General features: G+C 55.4%; 1 protein-coding gene across 2 annotated transcripts in view; it reads left to right on the top strand.

The window, feature by feature from the left end:
- Nucleotides 1-20,074: 20,074 nt before the first annotated feature.
- PDPN (podoplanin) overlaps nt 20,075-24,569 on the top strand; it is a 29,735-nt gene continuing 25,240 nt past the window's right edge. The window contains exon 1 of one of the 2 annotated variants that reach the window (XM_072828292.1): nt 20,075-20,435. In XM_072828292.1, the coding sequence (XP_072684393.1) occupies nt 20,369-20,435 (67 nt within the window). In that variant the 5' untranslated portion in view covers nt 20,075-20,368. The remainder of the gene's footprint in view (nt 20,436-24,569) is intronic. The other variant, XM_072828290.1, reaches the window with a different exon arrangement.

Raw genomic sequence — 24,569 nt, 5'->3', positions numbered from 1 at the left:
GGGAGCAAATGACCTCAGCAGACGGTACATTTCATCACCTGAAAGGATGGGAAGAGGTGAGGGGGGATGCCTCATAGGAAGTGACACCTAACTACTCATTGCTCATCCTGTTTCCAGCCCTGGCAGGCAAAGTCCCTCTGGGCATCTGGTCTACCCTTCCCCAGGAAATGCCAGGCTCGAGCTCCCGCACACACGCCCCGAGGGTGAATCAAGGCCTTTTTCTCAGCTTAATCACAAGCCCTGTAAGAGTAGAAAATGAGTGTTCTGCATTGTGATTCTCTGTCTCCTGCTCTGATTAGTTATTCGGGAACTGTTGATGGGTGACACTTGCCTTGAAGTTGTGGCGACTTTCAATATCCTGAAGCATAGAACGTGGGGAGAGAGCCCTCCGCACGGAATGACAATGCATATTGAAAAAAGAAAATAGTGCAATTGCTGCCTTGGAAATAGGAATGTATCTTTGATGAGAAAGCACTTTGCAGATGAGACTCGCAGGAAGAGAGGCTTCGAGGTGATTATTTCTGAGAGATTGTACATGTAGACAGGCAGCTATTTTGCCAAAAGACACTCATTGTCCGATTATGAAGGAATGAATGAACAGGAAGGGGACAAGGGGACTTCTCATCTCATCTGGATACACATGCCCCTTGCTTTAGGGAAGGCATTTGTTCCTGAAAAGTTAACTGCAAATTGGAATTTTCAGAGCCTAAATCATTTTTTTCCATTACTTTCCTTGCAAAATGGGTCCTCAGAATATCCTTAAGCTCTAGGATGTGATAAAACTGCAAATAAGACTGCAGCAAACCTTTTAACATGATCACTTTTATACTTGGAATGGACCCTTTTCTTATATTAAAAAATACATTTCAAAAAACTAAAAAACACGAAATAAAATGCTAGGGTTCTTTCTCTATATGGTACAATAATTTCAACATCAACCACCATTTCCTGAGTCGTTTCTAAGTTTGGGGCACCAGGTGAGATATTTTCACATCGTATCTAAATTAATTCCCACAACAACCTGTGAGCTAGATATTATTTTCCTCTTTTTTTTTTTTCCTCTTTGATGCAATAACAGTTTGCGGAATGTAAGTCACTTATCCATGTTCATGCACTGAGAGTGGCAAAGCAGGAATTCGGACCAGGTCTGGAGACTCTGGGATTGGGGTATTTTCCCCTCCTCCACAGGTAGGTTTAAAGGTCTAAAGCAGAACACCAGTGACCCCAACAACAACCTCAGCTGCTAAAAGAAACAGATCTCAGCCCCAGCCCCTAACAGGTTTCTCTCTTAAGGGTCCTTCGAAGGGTAAGAAAGCAGCCCCACTTTCGCTGCTCAGATCTGGAGTCCAAACCACGTATGAAATCTATGGGCTTTGGGGCACCGGGGGGGCTCAGGGGTTGAGTGTCTGCCTTTGGCTCAGGGCGTGACCCCGGGAACCCGGGATCGAGTCCCGCATCAGGCTCCCTGCATGGAGCCTGCTTCTCCCTCTGCCAGCGTCCCTGCCTCTCTCTCTCTCTCTGTGTCTCTCATGAATAAATAAACAAATTCTTTAAAAAATAAATCTGTTGGCTTTCCCAACAACAGCTTGGGCAATGCTGAGTGGGTGATGGACAAAGACCCACCACTCAAAGCTCAACTGGAAAGGAACTGGCAAGGGCACATCTGTAGAGCACGTGTCAGGGGTCAAGGTCTCCACGGCTAAACCCCCGAGGCCTGCAGAGTCTGGGGAGCCTGAGCTGACGGATGCCATCTTCAAAATGTGACTTTCTCAGCTGACGGATGCCATCTTCAAAATGTGACTTTCTCAGGATGTCGGTGCTCCTGTTCTGCTGTCGTGTGGCAGCTGGCCTCCAGGATGGTCCCCAGCGGTCCCCTGGAGTTCACATCCCATGCAAGGTCCCCTTGCACCCTGGGGTTCACATCCATGCAAGGTCCCCTCCCACCCTGTACCGGGTGCTCTCTGCAACCAATAACTTGCGGCAGGTCAGGTCCGGGCCTAGGTGAAGAAAAGCCTGCAGCTCCTGCCTGGGGTGGGTACTCACCCCGCTCGCTCGCGGGTCCTTCTCCTGGGGGGCCAGCTGCCAGGCGACGAGGACGCTGTCCTCTGCAGAGAAGGCCACGTGGGCGCGGCTCCAGGTGACGGCAGCCGCACCCGGCCTCCTGACCCAGGCCTCCCGAGGGGCCTGGGCCACAACCACCCAGCGCAGCGCTCCCAGACTCCTGACCCACCGAACTCGTGAGAGGATGAACATTTGTTATTTGAAGCTGCTAAATTTGGGGCTAATTTGTTTTGCAGCAAAAGAGGCCTGACACGGCTTGTTCTCTTTTGCGAGCTTGCCCACCGCCAACCACAGGAACCGCGCCCGTGTGAATGCGGTGGGGGGTGAGGCCCGCACACCTCCGCGAGGCGCCTGCCAGGCCTGCACGCGAGAACGTGCTTGATGCCAGGCTTCCTGCTGGAAGGAGCCCATGGGCCGGTCTTCCCAAAGGTTACAGGTGACAGAGGTGGGGGTACGGTGGCTGGTTCTCACTGGGGCCGGTGGGCCCATGCTGGGGTCGCAGGCAAAGCCCCAGTGTTTGGGCCATTATCTCCCTGTCTCAGGGAAGCATCTGCAGGGTGTGGTGGCCAAGGGTTTGGGCGCTGGAGGGGTGCCTGGGTAGCTCAGTCGGTTGAGCATCGGACTCTGGATTTTGGCTCAGGTCATGATCTCAGGGTCATGGGATCGAGCCTCAGTGGGGAGTCTGCTTGGGATTCTCTTTCCCACTGCCCTTCCCCTGGCTTGAGCTCTCTCTCTCTCTCTTTCTGGAATAAATATATATATATATTTTTAAGAGCTTGGGCACTGGAATGGCACAGCCAGGTGTGGTCCAGGCCATTAGTGGGGCCACCCGGTAGGCGGCTTCACCTCCCCTGGGACTCAGACTCCTCAGGTGCCAGGTGGGAATCATAGCAGCCCCGCTGCAGAGTGGCCGGAGCGTAGAGAGGGCCCACACGTGTTGTACCTGGTTCGGGGCCTGGCACCTGAACGACGGCAGGTATCGTCTTTCTGCTCGCCCAGGTGACTTCTGCTTCCCGCTTGTCACAGAGCAGGGGCTCAGCAAGGATTTCTCGAACTCGCTGAATGAAAGGCTCCATTTCTCCGGGAGGGGGACCGCCCTGCCCACTAGGTCTGGTCAATCAGTCGATGATGCCAGTAAGAAAACCCCTGGCACTGAAGGGAGGCTTTTCACTGAACGGGACGAGCGTGGCGTCCAGGGAACCCTCCGCCTCACCAGCCAGAGCCTTAATTCACACTTGGTTTTTTTCCACACTGGAGAAATTTCAGAAGAAAATTCTTGACCCCACCCACTGGCAAAATACAGACTCAGAGGCGGCCTCAGCACAGTTCCAGATGCCCTTGGAGGGCTCCGGCTAATTCTAACCTGGAGACGCACACGCAGTCAGTCAGTGACGTCGGCCTGCCCTGACTTGAACCAAGCTGCCGAGCTCGCAGAGCCGCACACGGGCCCGGGCGACGGGCCTCCTCTGTCCCCGGGATCACGTCGGAGAGGCTCCAAGGGGGAGAGCAGATGCCGCGCGTCCCTTCCCTTCTTGGGCCTCAGGACACAGGTCCGGCCAACGTCTGGCGTCAGAGGGGAGTTCACAGGCCCTGCTCCGGCCTAGTGTCACACTGGCCGCTCCAGGAAGTGACCGGGTGGACCCGCCACGGCGTGGGCTGGGTACAGGAGCACGCCCGGCCTGGCCGGCACACGAGTGTCCACGGAAGATTCATTCAGAAAAGGGACCGACCCACCGCTCCACCCGGCATGGCCCAGTTCCCGGGTCACCTCCTGCCCTGGCCCTCTGGTCACACCCACCGGCACCCCACCAGCTCCGGGGCCGCGGTGCTCGCCTTCCCTAGCACCTGCAGGCACCGGCCCCCCAGAGCCAGCTCCGTCCTCACCGTGCGGACACACCTGTGGGTGGACGGCGTGGACGAGAGGAGACAGACGGCAAACACGGAGAGAAAGAAACGATCCGGTCATTTCAGGCACGGATGGTGTCGTGAGACAACTGAAACGGTTCCAGGACCAAGAAAGACCAGGCGGGGCTCGTTGGACGGGTGGCCAGGGAAGGCCCCTCCGAGGAGTGACGCTGGAGCCAAGGAGATCCAGTCCCCCGGGACCACGCCAAGGGTGGAGCGTTCTGGGTGGAGGCAGGACCCACCACACCACACGTGGGGCCCAGGGCAAAATGACAACGTGGGGCCTGGTTCCAAACTTAGCAGGAATTTCAAGACGGCAACAGCAGAGCGTTACGTCGAGCGTGGGGCTCTCCTACGCTCGGGCTCTGTGCGACTATGTGGTCATTCGTCCAAGAAATGGGCCCTGAGAGAAGGAATACCAGTCCGAGAGCCCTAAGGCTCCGGTAGGCTTGGAAAGTTCCAGAATTAACGAGGAGGCCAGCAATCCGGCTGGCAGAGGCCAGGAGAGGCGTCAGAAAGGTGTCGGGGGTGGGCACCTGGGTGGCTCAGTCAGTTAAGCGTTTGCTTAGATTCAAGTCACGATCCCAGGGCCCTGCGATCAGTCCTGCATCGGGCCCTCTGATCAGTGGGGAGCCTGCTTCTCCCTCTGCCTCGGTCCCTCCCCCAGCTCATGCTCTGTCTGGCTCTCAAATAAGTAAATAAAATCTTAAAAAGAGAGAGAGAGAGATTGAGAGAGAAAGGTGTGTGTGGGGAGATGATCAGTGGGCTTTGGTAGCGGGTGGGGCGGTGTGATGGGACTTTGCACCAGGGGGAGACTCAATCTCATTAATATTTTTTAAAGATTTTATTTATTTATTCATGAGAGACACAGAGAGAGCGAGAGGCAGAGACAGGCAGAGGGAGAAGCAGGCTCCATGCAGGGAGCCCGATGCGGGACTCGATCCCGGGACCCCGGGGTCACGCCCTGAGCCAGAGGCAGGTGCTCCACCGTGGAGCCACTCAGGCGTCCCCTGATTAATATTTTTTAAAAATCCTCCTGGCCACCAGGTGAGCCCCACCTGTGCACCCGCCCGCGGCCGCACCTGCCGCCCCCGCTGGACCGGAGCATCCTTTGTGTTGCCGTGTCCTCAGCACGTCCGGCACTTGGTGGTTCGTGTGCAATAACTAGCTATCAGTTGGGTGAATGGGTTTATGAATTCATGTTACAAGAAACGGGGCACCCCCCCACCCCCCGAACCCGGCAAACCTGAGCCCAGACCTTGCCCTGAAATAGGAGATTCTATTTCCAAACTCAGCACGCTTCCCTCTCATTAGATCTCTTAAAAAAAAAAAAAAAAAAGTCAAAAAAGGAAAGAGAAGCGGCTGCCGTCCTCGGAGGCTGCTGCACCCAAATTGCAGCCTCGGACTATTGTTTACGCTATATTTGTCCCGAGGTCGGGCAGGTCGGGCGTCATCCTGGGTGGGGGACGGGGACAAGCCAAAGCGGTCCTCCCGGGCGTTGCCCTGCGGCGCCCTCCCGTGGCCGGGATGGACATTGGCTGTGCCCAGCAGAGATTTTTCCAGACTTCTGGAGACACAGGATGATTTTGATGATGGAGGATTTAGCTGGGAGCTCCGATGAGCCGCCAGGGAGGCTCGGGGAACCGAGGGCCTCCTGGGCCCGTGGCCTCCACTAACCCGGGCCGTTATTTACCCTGGATGGTCCCAAATCCCGGGACCGCCAGGCTGCGCAATGACAGCTCTCCCAGACGGGCGACTTGCAGCCCTGGCCAAGGAGGACAGAACACTGGGCCTTTACAAGGCTTTTTATGGTCCCTTCACAGGGCTGTTTTATTTACCTGCTGCATGGATGAGGAGGCCTAAGAAAAACCCAGATCCACCATATAATTTAGAGCTAAGTACATGATGGATGCCCAGAGATTTAAAATTAGCCGAGCAAACTTAATACCGGGCATTATGCTTGCTTTCAAGCGCCTGGATGTCTGTTAGGGAGGCATCACTCGAGAAGGACTCTCGATAAAATAATCAGCCTCTATCCTCCCTGGAAATTAGAAAAATAAAAGGACCGGGTCTGAAGGGGACCAGTTATCCCAGACGTCCTCCAACCAATGAGTAGAGCTGGTTGTCCGTGCGTGTTCATGTCCCACGTGTGGGATCTATCTTGTGGTTGCACAGATTAAAGTGAAGTGTGGGGTGATTTCCAACAGGCAAGTAAGTGTTCGCGATTTTATGAACACATCCCACTTAGCTTTCAAAACCGAGGTCCTCCTCCCTCCCCAACCCTAAGGTAGGTGAATGATGGGGAGGTGAGGGGGCAATGAAGACATTGTCCCTCAGCACCTTTGGCAAGTTCATGGTGAGAAGAGAGATGGCAGGGACCCCTGGGTGGCTCAGTCGGTTGAGCGTCCGCCTTTGGCTCCAGGCGTCATCCCAGGGTTCCAGGATCAAGTCCTGCACCGGGGTCCCTGCTCATCGGGGAGCCTGCTTCTCCCTCTCCCACTCCCCCTGCTTGTGCTCTCTCTCTCTCTCTCTCTGACAAATAAATAAATAAATAAAATCATTTTCAAAAAAAGAAAGAAAAGAGATGGCACGAAGTCATATGGATAGTTAGCACACGAGAGGACGCTTATCCTTAAGCTCGTTACCTGCCTTATTTCATTTAAACCTTAACTCCACGTGGTCATGACCTCCGTTTACCTCCGATGACCTCCGTTTACAAAATGAAGAGGCCGAGACTTCGCAGGGTTCAAGGAGGTGCCCAGGATCACGCGGGGGGAAGTAGCGGCAGCGACCAGGAGTCGAACTCGGGTCTGCCTCTGTGTCCGGAACCTGCACCAGCCCCCGCCAAAGCGGAGCTGAGCCTCCCGGTTGTCACCCCTCAGATCCGTCACCCGTCGGAAGTGTGGGCGGCCGGCCAGCATCGTCTTCTCTCCCCTTCGGAGTCGTACGGACGCCCGAGAGGTAGACTGGTCGTTGTCTGTTTCCGGGCGACACCTGGTCCCGCGTTTAGCAGCTGCGCACACCCACACCCGCCCGGTCTCACTCCCGAGGGTCAGGAATCGGAGCGAGGCTGGCCGGTGACTACGAGGTGGGGTCTCTGAAGGGACGTCGGTCGAGAGGTCAGCCCGGCTGCGGTGGGCTCCCGGCTTACTTGGAGCGAGGATTTGCTCGGTGCACGCGGAGGCTCCACTGCTTGCCTGCGTGGGCTCCTCCCCAAGGTGCTCATGATGGGGAGCTGGCCCCCTGCAGTGATGAGGGCGGGAGGGGGGGGGACGGGGTGAGCCCCCAGTGGCTCCACCATTTCCGTCTGTGCGGACGGCCTCGTCGGTTCCCGGCGCAACCCGCCAGTCGGAGGGTGCGTCCCAGCGGCCAGGGCCTCCCGGCAGCACCTCGGAGGCTGCCTCCCTCCCAGTACGGGGCCGCTGGGAAGGTGGAGAACACAGTGGCCGCTCTCAAACTACAGAAGTGGCACAAGACGTGTGGCCACAAGGGCCTCGGAACTACTTCCTGCCCGAGGTAGGCGCCCAGAGCACCCGCCCCAGCTGGGGACCCCGCAGGAGGTCGCGGGCCGGGTGGGCTTCACGCACGGGGCAGGACGTTCTGCGGAGAGAAGGGGCGGTTTCGGGGCCTCCGCGGCCACCCGCCGGTCACCTCCCTCCCAGGACGCGCAGCCGGGGAACGGGCTGCTCACTAAGGTCCTCTTGGCCAGTTCTCTGTTCCACCACCACCTGCTACGTCTGGTGGGTGTTCTCTGAGCCCCTGTGGGCGAGAGACGCTTCTCACAGGCGCTGGGGTCCCCGGAACCTGACGGAGGACATGACATGTGCCCCATCGTCAGGGCCACCGGCATATGTCATTAAGCACCCAGCGCAGGCCACGCCGCAGGCCAGTTCCCGCAGGAGTCGTGTCATCCATCGCCGTCACCCTCGCACCAGGCCCCGCTTGCGTCCCGAGCGGCGAAGGCACGTCGGCTTCAGAGGCCTGGACATCGTGGTCCCCGGTGAGCAGGTGGCGGGGCCGGGATTGGAAGCCACCGTCCGGCCGCACAGCTCAGCTCCTCAACTCCAAGCCGGAGGCCGCCGGCAGGTGTTGGCTCAAATACATGAATTCAAAACCAGCTATGACTTGTGAAAAGGAAAGAAAGTCCCGATAAGTGAAGCCGTTGGGCCGCAGCCTGTCCCCAGGAGCCCCGATGGCCGCCAGGCTCCTCCGGGTCCTCGGGATGACCGAGTGCGGCATGGGACAGCCTCCGACACAATGAGCGGTTTCCGAGAGGCCGGAGGCCGGGCCAGCCAGCGGTTCCCCCCGCGTGGGCAGCTCCGCCTCGCCCCGCTCCTCTGCGAGTGCGGGAGGGGGGCTCGCCCTGCACGTGCGGCCAGGCCGGCGGGGGACAGATGGCCTGCTGGCTGCGCGCTCGGCACCCGCAACGGGTTTACACGAACTTCCCAAGAAACAGAAGCCCCGAGCTCGTTTATGAGACAAACAAATGCTCGGCCAAGAGGCAAGCTGCTGAGGGTCTGGACGCCTTCCGGGAGCAGCGGCCCGTTTGCCGTCACCGCGGCCGCCTCCGTGGCCTCCTCTGACCCCTGCCTCCACGTCCAGCTGTGTCCCTCTGGTTCCGTCGACTCGTTTCCATGTCCAGACAAAACCGGAGCGTGCCAAGCGTCGTGAGCACACCAGTTACACGTGGGACACAGGGCAAGGATCACCGGGGGACGTGGGGAGAGGAGATCTCCTGGGGGAGACGAGGGGAGGTGAGAGAAGGTGAGGACTCGGGGAGGGGCGAGGTTTTGTGGGGAGACGAGCTCTTACGGGAGGACATGGGGGAAATGGGGAGATAAGATCTCATGGGGGGACGTGGGGAGATAAGATCCCACAGGGGAACGTGGGGAGACAAGATCTCATGGGGGGATGTGGGGAGACAAGATCTCAGGGGGGAGATGACGTCTTTTGGGAGGACATGGGGGGACGTGGGGAGACAAGATCTCCTGGGGGAGACAAGTTTTCATGGGGAGGCCATATGGGAAGATGAGGACTCATGAGGAGAGAAAAAAAGTGTAAGGGAAGACTTAGTCTGCGGGGAGTTGGCTTTGGGATTTTTGGCTGTCCTCAAAGCGCTTGCTTGAGCTGTGGGGTGAGTTGGAGGCGTGACAGGAATACGGGGGTGATCAGCTGAGAGGCACTGGCCACGAAGCTCTTGAGGCTGGGCCGACAAGGAAAGCTTTCGGGGGGACGCGGATCTGAGGAACCAGGAAGACACAGTCTCCCAACCCCCATTCTCATTCGATCTTTGTGACATTTGGCTACAGCCTGTTCTGTTGTTTCTTCAACATCTTCTTTAAATTGAATCATTTTTTTCATATACAAATTAATTCTCTTAAAAAAAAAAAAAAAAGACTTTCTATCACGCCAGTCAATGGAAAACCAATGTCGCCTTCCATAACGGAACAGGAGCACAAGGTCGAGGCAGTGAACACAGAGCAGCGGGGTCGAGTCCTAGCTGGATACTGTTGACGGCAAGGTCTCTGGTTCTCGACGGGTCTCAGGGAAGTGCGAGGGGCACAGGCTGCTCCCGTCGGACTTTGTCCTTGGTTCCATCCAAACGTTAAAAGTCAACTGACCCCTTCTCACGGGAGTGTGGCCAATGGGTTCCCCCAAAGACCCCTCCTAGTGCAGCACAACTGGATCCAGGGAGATTACAACCGACGTGCACGGACCACTGTAGGCTCATACGAAAATAAGGACAATCTCCAGGCTCGGGGGCGGCGGGGGGTGGGGTGGGGGGATGAGAAAATGGCAGCAGGGTGGGCACGGTCGGCGTGTGCGGTGGGGATGGTGGGGATGGTGCGAGCACCAGCCCGGGGCAGGACGCCTCTGCTGCGGGGAGACCCTACCCCCACGCTCCCACCCTAAGCCCCGGGTCTTTGGCTGAGGTCGGGTGAGCCCGGCCTGGTAGGCAGCCTCGGGCCGCTGAGAAAAGCGAACATTAATCCTCCCTGGAAGAAAGCGGGCCCGCTTTAGGGTCTCGGGATCCCTCCAGGTGACGTCCACCCCCACGTGGGCTCACAGGGAGAGAATCCCCAGATGCTCGAGGCAACGAGCTCCACGGAGTGAGAGCAGCAGAGCTAACGAGGTGCTGGCTCAGAATCACAGGCCCGTCTGACCGTACAATTGTAACATGTAAAATACACCGTATGGGGACGCCTGGGGGCTCAGGACGTGACCCGGGGGTCCCGAGATCGAGTCCCGCCTCGGGCTCCCTGCACGGAGCCTGCTTCTCCCTCTGCCTGGGTCTCTGCCTCTCTCTCCGTGTCTCCCATGAATAAATAAGTAAAATCTTAAAATATATATATAAAGTATAAAATGTTTCCAGAAAAAAAATGTATGATTGAAAATGAACGAAGAACAAGAGGCTATAAAAACTGGCCAGGGCAGATCGGGGAGAGAACCACGTGGAACTTTCAGAAACGAAAAACGGGGATCCCTGGGTGGCGCAGCGGTTTGGCGCCTGCCTTTGGCCCAGGGCGCGATCCTGGAGACCCGGGATCGAATCCCACGTCGGGCTCCCGGTGCATGGAGCCTGCTTCTCCCTCTGCCTGTGTCTCTGCCTCTCTCTCTCTCTCTCTCTCTCTGTGTGTGTGTGTGTGACTATCATAAATAATAAATAAAAATTTAAAAAAAAAAAAAAAAAAAAAAAAAAAAAAAAAAAAAAAAGAAACGAAAAACGTAAAACCCGACGGACTCGGCGGGTGACGGGTTGGCAGGAGGGTGAGCGAAGTGAGGGGCGCGGGGTGGCCCCGCGGGTGCTGCCTCGGCTTCGGCTCTGGGCACGTCTCGGGCCGGGGGCACGTGGGGGGCGGGGGTCCTGCCTCTGCCCGCCCCCTGCTCCTGCGCACTCTCCTTCTATGTCAAATAAATACATAGAATCTCTTTTAAAAAAGAGAGAGGGGAATATAAATAATAGTGAAAGGAAAATAAGGGAAGGGAGAAGAAATGTGTGGGAAATATCAGAAAGGGAGACAGAACGTAAAGACTGCTAACTCTGGGAAACGAACTAGGGGTGGTAGAAGGGGAGGAGGGCGGGGGGTGGGAGTGAATGGGTGACGGGCACTGGGTGTTATTCTGTATGTTAGTAAATTGAACACTAATAAAAAAAAATAAAAAAAAATAAAAAAAAAATAATCTGGGGGAGGGAGTGAGAAGCGGTGCCATGAGCAAGACTGGCCGTGTGTTGAAAAATGTTAAAGCTGGTGATGAATTTCATCAGGTTCATTTTTCTGTTCTACTTTTGAATATGTTTGAGATCTTTATAAATAAAATGTTCTGCATATTCGTAAAAAAAAAAAAAAAAAAAAGAGAGAGAGAGAGAGAGAGAGGAGCTTAGTCTTTCCGGCCCCGCCCGCGTGAGGTCGGGTGCGGGGGGCCGGGGTGCGGGGGCCGCAGGGGGGTTTGGGAAGCAGAACACCCGTCCACGTTGTCCCTGAATGATCCCTCGGCGTGTCCGGGTTTCTGTCTTCCGGCCGTCACCCCCGACCTCGGGCGGAGGCCCCAGGGGTCTGGGCAGAGTCTCTCTCCTTCTCCTCCTTCCGAGTGTCTTGACTCTTCCCTCTCACGTCAGAAACATCCGTCATGTCCCAGTAGCCTCCACAGTTTCTTTTTGCCTTTTCCTTGCGCGGGGCGGGGGGGTCCAGAGCTCTCCTTCGGAGCCGGGCGGCTGGGTCAAGAGCCACGGTGTGGACGCGGCCAGGTCATACCATCAAATTGCTAGCACGCTTGATAACTGGACCCAGAATAACCCAACCTGGGTCCGAATACTACGATTCTCTCTCTCTCTCTCTCTTTTTTTTTTTTTTTAAGATTTTATTTACTTAGGGGCACCTGAGTGGCTTAAGCGTCTGCCTTTGGCTCAGGTCACGATCGATCCCAGGACCATCTTAAAAAAAACAACAACGATGTTATTCATTTATTTGAGAGAGAAAGAGAGAGCACACACAAGTGGGGGGGAGGGGCGGAGGCAGAGGGAGAAGCAGGCTTCCCGCAGGGGGTCCGGCGGGACTGGACCCCAGGACCCCGGGATCATGACTCGAGCCCAAGGCCGATGCTCAACCGCTGAGCCCCCAGGCGCCCCCATAGCCAGCTGTTAACCAGACCATAATACTGCGTGTGGTGGCAGCAGCGACACGGTGACCGGGTGCCCTGGCTCCGCCGTGGGAGACAGGGAGGTCCCCCCAGTAACGTGTCCCAGACACTGTTCTGTGCCTGTCGCCCACCTCAGGGGGTCCGTAAACACGCTGCTCCTGCGCCAGGACAGTCCTTGCTCCATCGGGAGGCAGCTGAGGACAGGGCGGGGGCCCGGGTACTGGACCGCTAACATTAAAGCTGTTTTCTTCCAGCTTTATTAAGCTTTAAGCCTTTTCCTGTTTTCCTATCATGGCCAAACCCACCTCTTGGCAGACACTGACGTCTGAATTTTTTGAATTAGATTCCTGAACGGTGATTAAAACCGATTTGGGACCTCAACAAAAGATTTCAAAATACCGACAAAATCCAGGCTGTTCCGTAGGGATCGTATCCACTGGAGGGAGGCGGTGGGGCGGGGGGAGGCTCGTCCTCCAGGCCTCTCGGTCTCCTCATCCTGGGGAGGCCCCCGGCGGCCCTGGCCTGGGGATTTGGGCTGGGGCAGCACGTGCGCTGTGGTTGGGGGTTTGCTGTCCCTGCCCTCAGCGTGCCAGCAGGAGCCGGTGGGATGCAGGGTGAGGTTGCTCAAGCCGTCGGCACGGGGTCATGCGTCACAGGCCGGTGGTCTCGCCGACACGCCAGGGCCTCATCACCAACATTTCCACGGGCTCAACTCCAGTTCCCACCCGGGGAAACTGAGGGAGAGAAAGCAGGAGATGGATTTCTTCAAGGCCAGCAGTGTTGGAGGGCGCCGTAAGGTAAACAGCGGCCGCCCGGCCCTGTCCCTGCCCGACTTCACGGCCTCCTACACTGAGACGCATTCATTCGGATTGTTTTCCGAGCAGAGCCGAGTCTCCATAATGAAGGGCTCTCTGAGCAGGGCAGTGAAAGGAGCTTTCTGTGTGGCTCGGCCAGAATTGTAAAAAACGTCGCCCTCCCTCCTCCCCGATGCTTGTCTGTCCATCAAAACGCGGTGTCGGTTTTTTTTAAAAACCCAAATAAAACAAAACAAAACACAAAACAAACAAAAAACTGACCATGCTCCCAACCCATAAAAGTAATCGGCGACCCTCTCCTCGCAACCGCCCCAAACAGCGGAACTCAAATCGTAGATTCAGCCAATTTTTCCTTTGTTGAGGGGCGGGCGGGCAGGGGGGGATCGATAAATGATTGTAAATAAGTAAGTTGTTGTTGTGGAAAAGGGCAGACGGCCGGTGGCCGAGCGAGCTCTCCTTGGCTTTAGCCCTGGCGGCCGAGCTCCGAGCTCCCAGCCCTGGGCCCCGACGGGGCGGCCCCAGGACACGAGCCCCAGCCCTGCTGGTCCAGAGCTGAATGGTTTCCTTCTTGCTTCAAGCCAAAGCCTGATGCGTTCGGCCTTGGTCCTGGCCTTGGTCCTCCTGCGCCAAAGCCAGGGGGGCAGCAGCTGCCCCGGGGTTGGGGCTTCCCGGCTCGCATCTGTGGCCGGGGCACCCAGCTGCAGCCGCCCCGGACGTGTCCCCGCCGCCGCGCCCCGTGTGCCCCCGGCAGCGCCCAGCAGGTCGGGGAGTGCGTCGGAGTGACAGTGCACGAACCGCGGCATGAAGCCCGCAGCTGCTGGGCCAAACAAAGTGATGAAAAGGGTAAACCGAGTCTGTGGCACCCCAGGGCTTCCGCCGTCCTGGTGACCTCCGCGAAGCCAGGACCCCTGGTGACCCTATCTAGATCTGCCCTCAGGGTCACTCTGCATAGACGGGCCGGCCTGCAGGGTATCCTGTGCCACTCACTCAGTCTCTGGGCTGGGCCGGGCCGGGGCAGGGCATGTGTGTGTGTGTGTGTGTGTGTGTGTGTGTGTGTCTCCCGGATGGGCCAGATAAAATCCCTTTCCTCTTGCAACAATTTATGCAGCATAAACCAGAAGCGACGTCTACAAAGATAAATGGATCAGTAAACGCCTGGCTTTAGGGAGCTCAGGATGGTCTCCAAGGGGGCAGGGGAGCACCACAGCTCAGAAGACACTGGGCTGGGGCGCCTGGGGGGGGGGTCAGGTCGTGACCCACAGGGTCCAGGTCGGGCTCCCTGCTCGACGGGGAGTCTGCTTCTCCCTCTCCCTCTGCCAATGCTCATGCTCTCTCTCTTTCTCTCATATAAATAAGTAAAACCTTAGAAGAAGAAGAAGAAGAAGAAGAAGAAGAAGAAGAAGAAGAAGAAGAAGAAAGAAGAAGAAAGAAGAAGAAAGAAGAAGAAAGAAGAAGAAGAAGAAGAAGAAGAAGAAGAAGAAGAAGAAGAAAGAAGAAGAAAACGATGACATTGGGCTCAATCTTTTAAAGCAGGATGGGGGGTGGCCCTAATGCTGGGAGGAGGACCAGCCAGGCAGAGGGACAGGGCAGGGTCTTCAAACTGGGGACTCACACAGATTTCCCCAGGGGCACGCAAGCAAGGGAGCGATTTCTTTTTTTTTTTTTTTTTTTTAATTTTTTTTTTTATTTTTTTTATTTTATGATAGTCACAGAGAGAGAGAGAGAGAGGCAGAGACACAGGCAGAGGGAGAAGCAGGCTCCATGCACCGGGAGCCCGACGTGGGATTCGATCCCGGGTCTCCAGGATCGCGCCCTGGGCCAAAGGCAGGTGCCAAACCGCTGCGCCACCCAGGGATCCCAAGGGAGCGATTTCTTAAATCCCCAACACCCATAAGTGTTCCCTCAAACTGCAGGGAGGGATAAATCAGCATCTTCACAAACTACCCCTCTCCTGTTTACAAAAGAAAGGCGACTCCTCGGGCGAATCCCCCGAGGTCTTATCTTAGAGCATTTTCTAGGGGTGAAAAAAAATCTCTTTAGGCCCAGGGTGCCAGTGTATACAGCGTTTCTCCCCCATTTTTACATCCATCCTGTTAAGGGTGAAGCGTGTCTCCCATTGGCTTGTTCTAAATTCAGGAATGGTGATGGGCACTGAGGGGGGCACTTGACGGGATGAGCACTGGGTGTTATTCTGTATGTTGGCAAATTGAACACCAATAAAAATAAATTTATTATTAAAATAAATAAATACATAAATGTGGTCGCCTTCAATGATAAAAAAAATAAAAAATAAAAAATAAAAAATAAAAATAAATTCAGGATCAGAAGGCCTCACAGCGGGGATCAAAGTCAACGCTCGCCTGCGCTGGGAACTGTCCTTCTGGGCCTCCTCCGGGATGCACTGAAGAAGCACAGGTCACCTCCGCGGTCCTCCATCCAAACGTGTATACCTGAACCTAATCACCAGGAAAAATCAGGTAAACCCGGACCGAAGGGTGTTCTACAAAATAAGTGGCCTGTTGTCTTCAAAAAGCGTCAAGCTCGAGAAAGACGCAGAAAGGCAGTGTTCCCACATCTTCTGGAGGCAGGACAGCCAAATGCAATGGATGTGTGTGGCCTTGGATTTGATTCTGGGGGGGAAAACTCTGTAAAGCAGACAATTCGGACAGCTGTCAAAATTGGAATATGGGCTGTAGATTAGATAATAGTATTGCACTTGTGTTAAATTCTGTGACTTGGCTAATCCTACTGCAGCAAGACAAGGTCCCTGTCTTTAGGGAACTCACCCCATGTATTCAGGCTAGAGGGGATGATCGCCTTTACTCTCAGGTGATTCAGATCAAAACCAACACCAGAGTGTTTTAGATACAGAGATAACAGGGAAGCAAATAGGGCAAAATATAAACCAAGTGGTGAATCTAGGCAAATGTGACGTGAATGTCAAAAGAACAAATGGTAAACAAACACACAAGGAAATCTGGACATCTGATAAATTTCCTATTTTCCTGTTTCCCACGTTTTCTTCAATAAATGTATAACAAAAAATTGATTAAAGGCACACCATTAAAAAAAGAAAAAGAATAGGGGTGCCTGGCTGGCTCACTTGGTAAAGCCTGAGACTCTTGATCTGGGTCATGAGTTCAAGCCCCACGTTGAGTGTAGAGTTTACATTAAACATATTTTTTTAGATAAGTAAATAATAAAGATAAGTTTAAAAAATGTCTGTTCGTGACGCTGACTCTTTTTAAGTGTAACTGGAAAGTTTCCCAGATCTTCTATCAAGAAAATGTCAAAATGTATAGATTGAAATTCATAGATAATTTTTTAAAATTTTTATTTGTTTATTAGAGAGAGAGAAAGAGAGAGAGAAAGAGCACAAGCAGGGGGAGCAGCAGGCAGAGGGAGGGGAGGAAGCAGAGTCTCCGCTGAGCAGGGAGCCCGACGTGGGGCTCGATCCCAGGACACCGGGATCATGACCTGAGCAGAAGGCAGATGCTTCACCGACCGAGCCCCCCAGGTGCCCACGTAGATAAGATTTTTATATATTTTTTTTCATGGTCAGCACTTCCTCAATGTTACCCAATCGTATCATGAAGTGCTTTTTCCGATTATAGTCAGTCTTCCCTTTATTTCTCTTTATGAAGTGTTTACTATGTCCTACCTTCGCTGAGCGTGCACTTATTTCACTCTGTGACTAACAATGACTGGTACCCAGTTCCTCAGACTTCTTCCCGGGGGGTCCATAAGCACAACTGTGTGCACCCCATTGAAATATAGGGCACAAGTTTGATTCTGACAACAAGACGGGCGGTTGGCCCCGGGGTTGGGGGGCGTCCTTGGGAGAGCAGAGTGACAAGCCCGAGCCAGCTCCCCATCGTTGGTGGAATGGCAGGACCCAGGTTCCAGGGAGGGGCCTGGTGCAGACACCAGTTCCTGAGGGGACCTGGGAGGTGACCTGGCTCTTCAGTGGGGTCCGAGGGCCCCGGGAGTGGGACAGGGATCCAGGGTCTTTTAGGAATAAGGCCCAATGTGAGGGGGGCACCTAACAGGTCCTCGGGTACTGGCCCAGCTGGGTGTGCTAAGGTGGAAAGGAACCAGTTCCACTGGGCCCGCGTCAAGAACTTCTGATGGAATGGCTGGCTGAGCGTGCAGGTGGGCGCAGGTGGGCACAGGTGGGCACAGGTGGGCACAGGTGCGCTGGGCAAGGCCTGGCAGAAACAACCATCAGAGCCATCAGGGCAGTTACACTGCCGGCTGCGCACAGAGGCCTCCGCGGCGGGATGACATCCCCATTTTAAGGAACCAGAAACGTGCCCGAGGCCACCGTGGAACTGAATTTGGATCCTAAAACCCCGAGGCTCCTTCCAGCAAGCCAGGCTGCTGTGGGTTCCCGCAGTCCCACCGCATTCCCCGCCCCCAGCCTCATCTCATTCCTGCTAAATGCATTTCGAACCCAGCCTGTGCACCCAAACACACGAAATCGTGCACAGGGGTGCCTTGGATATCGATACCATCTGGGGTGGCATCTCAGCTCTGGAGCCGTGTGTGTTGAGAAGCAAGAGAAGCTGCTCGAGAAGTCTTCCCGGGCAGCGTGGGGAAGCTCTTGGGCTGCGCAGAGGCCACAGAGCAGGCAGGGAGGATGAGAGATCCGGGCCTCGGCTCTTCAGCATCCCTCAGGCCGGAGGGTGTCGTGTCGGGTGCTGTGGCTCTGCAGGTTCTCCTCCTGCAGCCTGACCCTCGGGGGACTCCTGCTCCCTCAAAGCAACTTGCAGACCTCTCCCTCTAGATCCTTAAACAAGACCCAGCGCTATCAACAGGCTCGACTTGTGCACTAGAGGGACAATGCTCCTGCCACTCCCTTCAGAGGACCCTAGACTGTGTGCGGCGCATCTAAACCAGTGGTTCTCCAAGTGGGGCCCCAGGGCCAGCAGTGTCACCTGGGAACTTGTTAGCCATGCAAATTATTGGGCCCTTCTCTTGACCTACAATCAGAAACTCAGGGATGGGGCCCAGATCGGTGTCTTAATTAAAAAAAAAAAAATTAAAGAAGGTCTATGCCCACTGAGGGGCTCAAACTCAGGACCCTGAGATCAAGAGCCTCACGCTCCACCGAAGAACCAGCCGGGAGCCCCTCAGGGTCTTCATTCTAACCAGCCTGTCCTCCACACAACGCCGGCTATGGAAACCGCTCTGGAAACCCGTTCCCTTATATATAAAATAGGTACTATCAGTGTTCTTACCCCAGGGAGTATTTTGAAAATTAAGTGAGATAGTACTAGAGTTCCTGGGGAACAGGGTAACAGTGACGGTTACCTTACTAGGCACTGTTTCTGGATCCCAAATTATTTCAAAGAATGGAGGGATCTCCTGGCAGGTACTCTACTTGTTTCCTTCCTCCTCTCATCTGGGCCGGTCTCAGGCTTCCAAATTCCATTACGTCTCACTGCACCTTCTTTGGCCTAACCTTGGGTCACTCGGGTGCACCCCAGCTCCTACCCCTTAAGCCCAAGACCAGCGTCATCTCTCTCTCCTCCCTCCTAGCCCCAAGCAGCCCTCCCAATGAGCTGATTTTAACCCATTCTTTCCCACCCAGGCTTCATTTCCTCCCCGTTGCCAAGGGAAGATGATCTTTTTCTTTCTTTTATTCAATCTTTCTTTTTCTTTTCTTTTTTTCTTTTACTTTAGAGGAGATTTGCATCTTTTCTCCATCTCAGAGGCTGGGCAGATGATAATGGATCATTCAGTGTGGGAAGGAACATGCCTGAAGATGCAGTAATACTAAGCTCTTAACAAGATGGGGGAGGAGGTCCCATTATCTTCTCCATCTGTTTTTATCTTTACATTTTCAGCCCTTTGACCCCTGGGTCTCTTTCCCGTCTTTAGGTCAGATATCAGCTCCTATCTTGTAGGTAGCCCCAGAATAAGACGGTGTCTAGATCTTTAGAAATATGGAATCTCCCCACGCCCGACCCACAGAAGCCCACCTGCACGTGACCACACCGCAGTGTTTCACACGTGGTTTGAGAAGCCAGGTCACAGGACGTGGTTTATTTTTTTTGTTTTGTTTTTTATTTTTTATTTATTTATTTATTTATTTTTACAGGACGTGGTTTATTAAACACCCCTGTGGACAAGTTCTCCTGCAACGCCGGCTCAACATGTGGATTCCCAAAGGGCCTGATTTAAGGAGTTGGGTGTGGAGCCCAGGAATCTGAGCTTTTAAAGCAACTTCCCCCCTTGTGATTCCTACGACAGAATAAATTTGGAATCAGGGTCTGAGATGAGGATCTGAAAATAGCCAGTGTTCACGCAGGTCAGGAGCTTTGGGGCGTTGTCTGCAGCTTCTTTTTGTTGAATGGAATTTGTGGCACCTGGGAACGGGTGGAGGTCGTGTGCCCATCCCCTCTTCCTAAAAAATTTTCTGTTTTAAAAGAATTCCAACAGTTCAAAAGGAAAGTTAAAAAGAAACCCACAAGTTTGCCTTGTTGCTAACACACAGGACCCGAGATCAGGGCAGGATTGCTGAAACCAGTAAAGCGGGGATTACGGGCCGAATTCCAGGAGGAACAGGGATGGGGGCGGCTGGAAGGGGCCACGGTGGCCAGGTGGGTCCTGATGCCTGCGCGGCCCCTCACCCGCTGCGAGCCCCGCATCCACGGGGAGGACCAGCAGACCTCAAACAGCCCTTTTTCTATCACTGCCGGAGCCAGCGAGTCCTCCAAACTCCCCACCGGCTCTCCCGGGCGCCGCCGGAGCCCGCCTCCCCTGGTCCCTGGACAAGGGAGCAGTTTACCGGCCCCATCCGCCCCTGGGCCACCCAGACGAGGCGGCCACTTTTTTTTTTTTTTCAAGCCATCGGATTCAATATTTACAAGAACAATCCCATCCTTGGTTCTAAAATTGCTGGCCGTGCAAGGAAGAGTTTACTTCTAACAACAACAACAAAAATCCAAAAAACCAAAAAACCCCAACAACACAGGCTTGTGCCTTAGTCTTTTTTTTTTTTTTTAAATCAAACTAGCAAAGTAAGATATTCTACAAAACTGAATTGCTTCCTGCGTGCCCCCTTCCCCTGGGGGCTCCGGCGCCGGCCGCCCTGTAACTTTAAACCTGGCCTGAGGTCGGGTTTGGCGCGGGCCCACGGCGGTGGCGGAGGGCGGGCCTAGCGAGCCCGAGCCCGGGACCCCTTAGGGCCGCTCCGCCCTCGCCGGGATAAAGGCGGCTCCGCGCTCCTCGCTCCTCGCAAAGTTTCCAGCAGCAAAGTCAGCTCGGCGGCGGCGGCGGCTGCGGGAGGAGGAAGCTTGGGGACCCTGGGCGCCGGGGCTCCTGCTCCCCGCGGCCTTCCAGCCCCTCTTCCCTGGCTCCCGGGGCCGGGCCCTGGCCGCAGAGCTTGGACCCCCCAGCGCTGAGACAACCGCTGGCCCCCAGGGGACCGGGCAGCCGACGAGATGTGGAGGGTGCCAGTCCTGCTCTTGGTTTTGGGCGGCGCGGGGCTCCGGGTCCCGGCAGCAGGAGGTAAGCCCGGGCCCTGCCGCGGGGACGGGGCGCTGGGACTCGCCCAACGCCTGGGCCCCGAACTCGGGGTTGCCCGGCGGAGCCGAGGGGAGTTGGCTGTGCGTGCCTGCGGGCCCAGGGGCCCCGAGAAGGAGAGCTGGGGGCTGAGCCGGTGCTGGCAGCAGGTGGGGCCCAGGGGCAACCTGCCGCTCAGCCCTGACTCGGGGTTAAGGATGGGAGCCGGGAGCCCTGTGCTGGCGGGACTGGGCTCCCCATGGGGCTGCATGGGAGGGGTGCACAGGGCCCCAGAAGAGGCCGACCCTCTGTATGGGGGGACACTCAGCAGTGCTGGGGCGGAGGGGGCTCCCGGTGGGCTCCCTCGGGCCTGCCAGGTCTTACACCCCATGCACCACCCCTCTGGACGCCCCCAGGCCCCATCGCTGGGGTCCACTAGGCTCCAGGGAGAGGATGGTGCATGTGGAAGGATGGACGTGTGGGAGGCAGCGGGTGAGTGTTGTGAACCTTGTGGGTTTAAGTTGGTATAAGTTGGTTTGGGGCCATGTGTTGGACTTGGCCAACGTCAATGACTGAAGGAGTCTTGGCGTCTCCTTGGACCTGACCTGTGTTAGGTGTGACGGTGGGAGCTCCCCTGCCCCCACCCCACCCCCGCCCCAACTCTCACATCCTCTTCCCATCTGGCTCTTTTCTGCCCGGTGTGCTGTGCTGGTGGCATCCGTGCACAGGTGTCGACATTTGATTTTTCTTGGGCTTTCACTTGAATCTGTTTTCCCCAATAGAATATAAGCCCTCCAGAGCAGAGTGCTGTCTCAGCCCCGATCCCCAGGGCCAAAGCAATATCTGGCACGTAGTATTTGCTCACTAAATATTGGTTGAAGGAACCGTAAGCGAACCAGTGATCTTTAGAGTTGGGGGTTGCTGAAAGGTAAACTGTATTTTCCAGATTGAGAACAGAGGTGCGTCTAGTACCAGAAAAATCCTCCTTTGGAGGGAGTGCTTTGCGGGAGGGATAGACCTGACCCAGGCACCTATAATTCCGTGGCCTGGGGAAATTATACTGGGTGCGCTACTCTCTGCCAGGCTGTCTGCCTCAAAGGGACTTGAGCAACTATCTTTACAGGCCCCTGGGCTATTCGCGGCAGGCCTATCTTTGGAACTTCTCTTTCCACCGGCGCACACCCGGCTCCGCTCTTCGGTTACATTTCCCTTTTGGCGAGACCATGTGCGGATGACACCGTCCTGTGCTCCCCGGGGCAAGGGGTGGGAGACCCCCAAAGCAAGCCACATCCCAGCTCAGCTCAGGAAAGGCAGCAGCTGGGCAGCATCCTCCGTTTCCTCCTAGGAAAGGGTTGGCTGGAATCAGCTTTAAGCCAGTTTTTGAAAGTCAGAGGTGGGGAGCGGCGAGCGGAAGGGCTGGACCTGACCTAGGCATCTCCAAACCTGGTCTGGAAAACAAAAAAGAATCACCGGCCGCTGTTGGAGCTAGAAACTGCCCGGGCTAAGGACAGACGCCCCCGCCCCGCCCCGCCCCGCCCCCTCCCCAGGCTGGGGGGCTGGCTGCGTGGGGATGCTGAGTTGCTGGGCTGCCGGCAAGCAGCTGAGGCCCAGGACGGGTTTTGTCCGAGAATAATGACCGAGGCCAAGGGAATATGGATGAATAAGTTCATTGAGCTGAGCTATTGTGGCTCTCGCGGCGGTGCCGGGCTGGGGGTAATTATGGTGATGAATTTTATTATCCTTCTCCCAGGGTCCTACTCCCCACTGGGTCGCCCCCATCTAGTGCATAATCTGGTTCCGTTTTGTAATCTGGTCCCATGTGCTGTCTCTTTGGAGCTGAGTGGATTCAAAGGAGCTCCGTGGTCCGCGCATCTGGCCTTGTCCTCGGTTGTCGGGCCTGCCCCGGCTCTGAGCTTCCATCCAAAACACCCAGGCCGGGGCCCCTCCGCTCGTCCGTTTATTTTGTGAAATCCTGCAGGCTGCTGCTTGCCGCAAGCCCACATGTGATTTTCCGGGACTGGTCCACCCAGGATTAATCATGCGGCAAACAAATTTCCCTGTGATTTCCCCGAGACTCCTGGCAGTGACTTAGGGAGCTCTTCGAGTTGCTAAGAGTTTTTGTGGCGCTTAAGGCATCGATCAAGCATTTAGTAAACACCGGGTCCGTTAGAGTCTTTGGGAGGGAGGTGCTCCCGTTACCGTGGAGAATGAGATCCAAAATAGAGTTTAACGGAGAAAAGCAACTTTTTAAGAAGTATCCGAGCGTGCCAAGACTAAGTGGGACTCGGAGAAGAAGGCAGAGGTAGGCGATCCCTTCTCTCTTTCTCCGGCCTCCGAAGTGAGTGGTCCCTGCTGGTGTAGCCGCTCCATACCAGAGGGTTGTCAGGAGCCCAGACGCTGGTGTGACAGTTGGCGTGACAGTGAGCGTCTGGCCAAGTAGGGAGGACACCACCTCCCCGCCACGTCCACCCCCACCGTGTGCTCGGAGTGTCACAGTTCCCTCCTTCAATCTTTACAACTCCTTAAATTACACATCCTTATCTCCAGGATATGCCAGCGCTGGGATTCAGAAATGGGTCTCCCTCCAAACCCCAATCGCTTTCCAGGACATTACAGAGCCCCATAAACACTAACGGTCGACCTTGAAATTAGAGGTGAATGTCCCTTTAGGCTCCTTACACGTGAAAACAAACAAGAATGTAAAGGTATCAAAAGTCCTTTACATTAAGAGCTTGCCATTCAATGCCTATAGGAGTGAAAATAGGACTCATGGCTTCATTCCCCAAATGGTGACCCAGCACCTCTTGGGCGCTTGGTGGGGAGCCAGGTGCAGGATTGGAGCTGTGCGCACGCACGTTGGAGAGTCACACCTGACTACAAAGCATTCCCCAAGCCCTTGCCAGCAGAGCAACGGACCTGTGCTTTAAATTCCATTGGCTTATCTGAATATTTGTCATATTTCTGGCTCTAAGAACATGCACGCCAGGTTACAACTTGTGGAAATGTTTCAGGGGAAGACAGAGAAGACTCGAATGCCAGCAGTGCCCTTGTGGAACCCTTTGGGGAATCGAAACAAGATCTCCCAAGGCTCTCCAAGGAAGCCGTGCCATTCCTGCCACCCCGAAGCCCCTCAAGGAAATACGGGTCCAGCATGAGCCATTTGTTGGAGGGGAATCCAGTGACTGGGGGGACCCGGTGGGGAGCACTTCTGCAGCTGAGTCACCAGTTAAGGGAGATAAGCCTTGGGATTCCCGAGGGGTGGGCAAGAGCTAAAGAATGCTTGATTGAAATTCTGAATCCTTCCCCTATCGATTCCTTCAAACTTTTTGGTGAAGGAAAGAGAGCAGATATCTTCCCCGAGGGCTAGGAGCTGGAGCCAGGTTAGGCAACAAAGTGGCTGCTTCAGTCCTGGCTGCCATCAGGGCCCCCCAGGACCCACCAGGACCCGCCAGGGCCCTCCAGGACCCTCCAGGATCCACCAGGGCCCACCAGGACCCTCCAGGACCCACCAAGCAGGCAGGCCAGTCCGAGGCAAGTGTTCTCCGGAGCTTCAGAGATTGGGGTGGCTGGGATCCCCCTGCTTGTTGTCTGGCCCAGCGACTTTGCCTGTGACCCACTCCGAGGAGGTGGATTTGTCTTTGGAGGGGAATCTCGCCAGGTCCGGGGGGACCCTGCAGACCTGGCCACCTGGCTCCCCTAGTTGTCTGAGGAGCTGCAAACTGAAGTTGTTTGGGGCGACACTCAATATCACATAGGGAGAAAACCAAAAACCCAACAAACCGATTGAAGGGATAATCACCTTTCCCCCGAGGAAGGTGGGCCTTCCTGCCCTATCCAGGGGGTAGAGCTGCCCTGTGCCTCCGACAGCGGAGGGGGTACCGTGGGGCACACGGGGGAACAACCGACGGTGTTAACATTCGTAGCGTGCAGGGGTGTCGGGGACCTATGGGTGGGAAGCAGGGAAGCGGGTCCTGGAAGATGTGCAAACACAGTATGGATGGGAATGTGGTGCTTCCTACAATTCCTTACAATGTCTCCGTCCAGGAGAGTAAAACACAACCGACATAAAAAGCTGTTGGCTTATGAATAGTATCCTGCCTGAGGAAGAAAGGTGCCGGTCTGCCTAGAACCTAGAGAGGG

This window comes from Canis lupus, chromosome 5 (genome assembly GCF_048164855.1).
Source record: "Canis lupus baileyi chromosome 5, mCanLup2.hap1, whole genome shotgun sequence".
NCBI classification, from domain to species: domain Eukaryota; kingdom Metazoa; phylum Chordata; class Mammalia; order Carnivora; family Canidae; genus Canis; species Canis lupus.
This window is presented reverse-complemented; position numbering and strand designations above follow the sequence as displayed.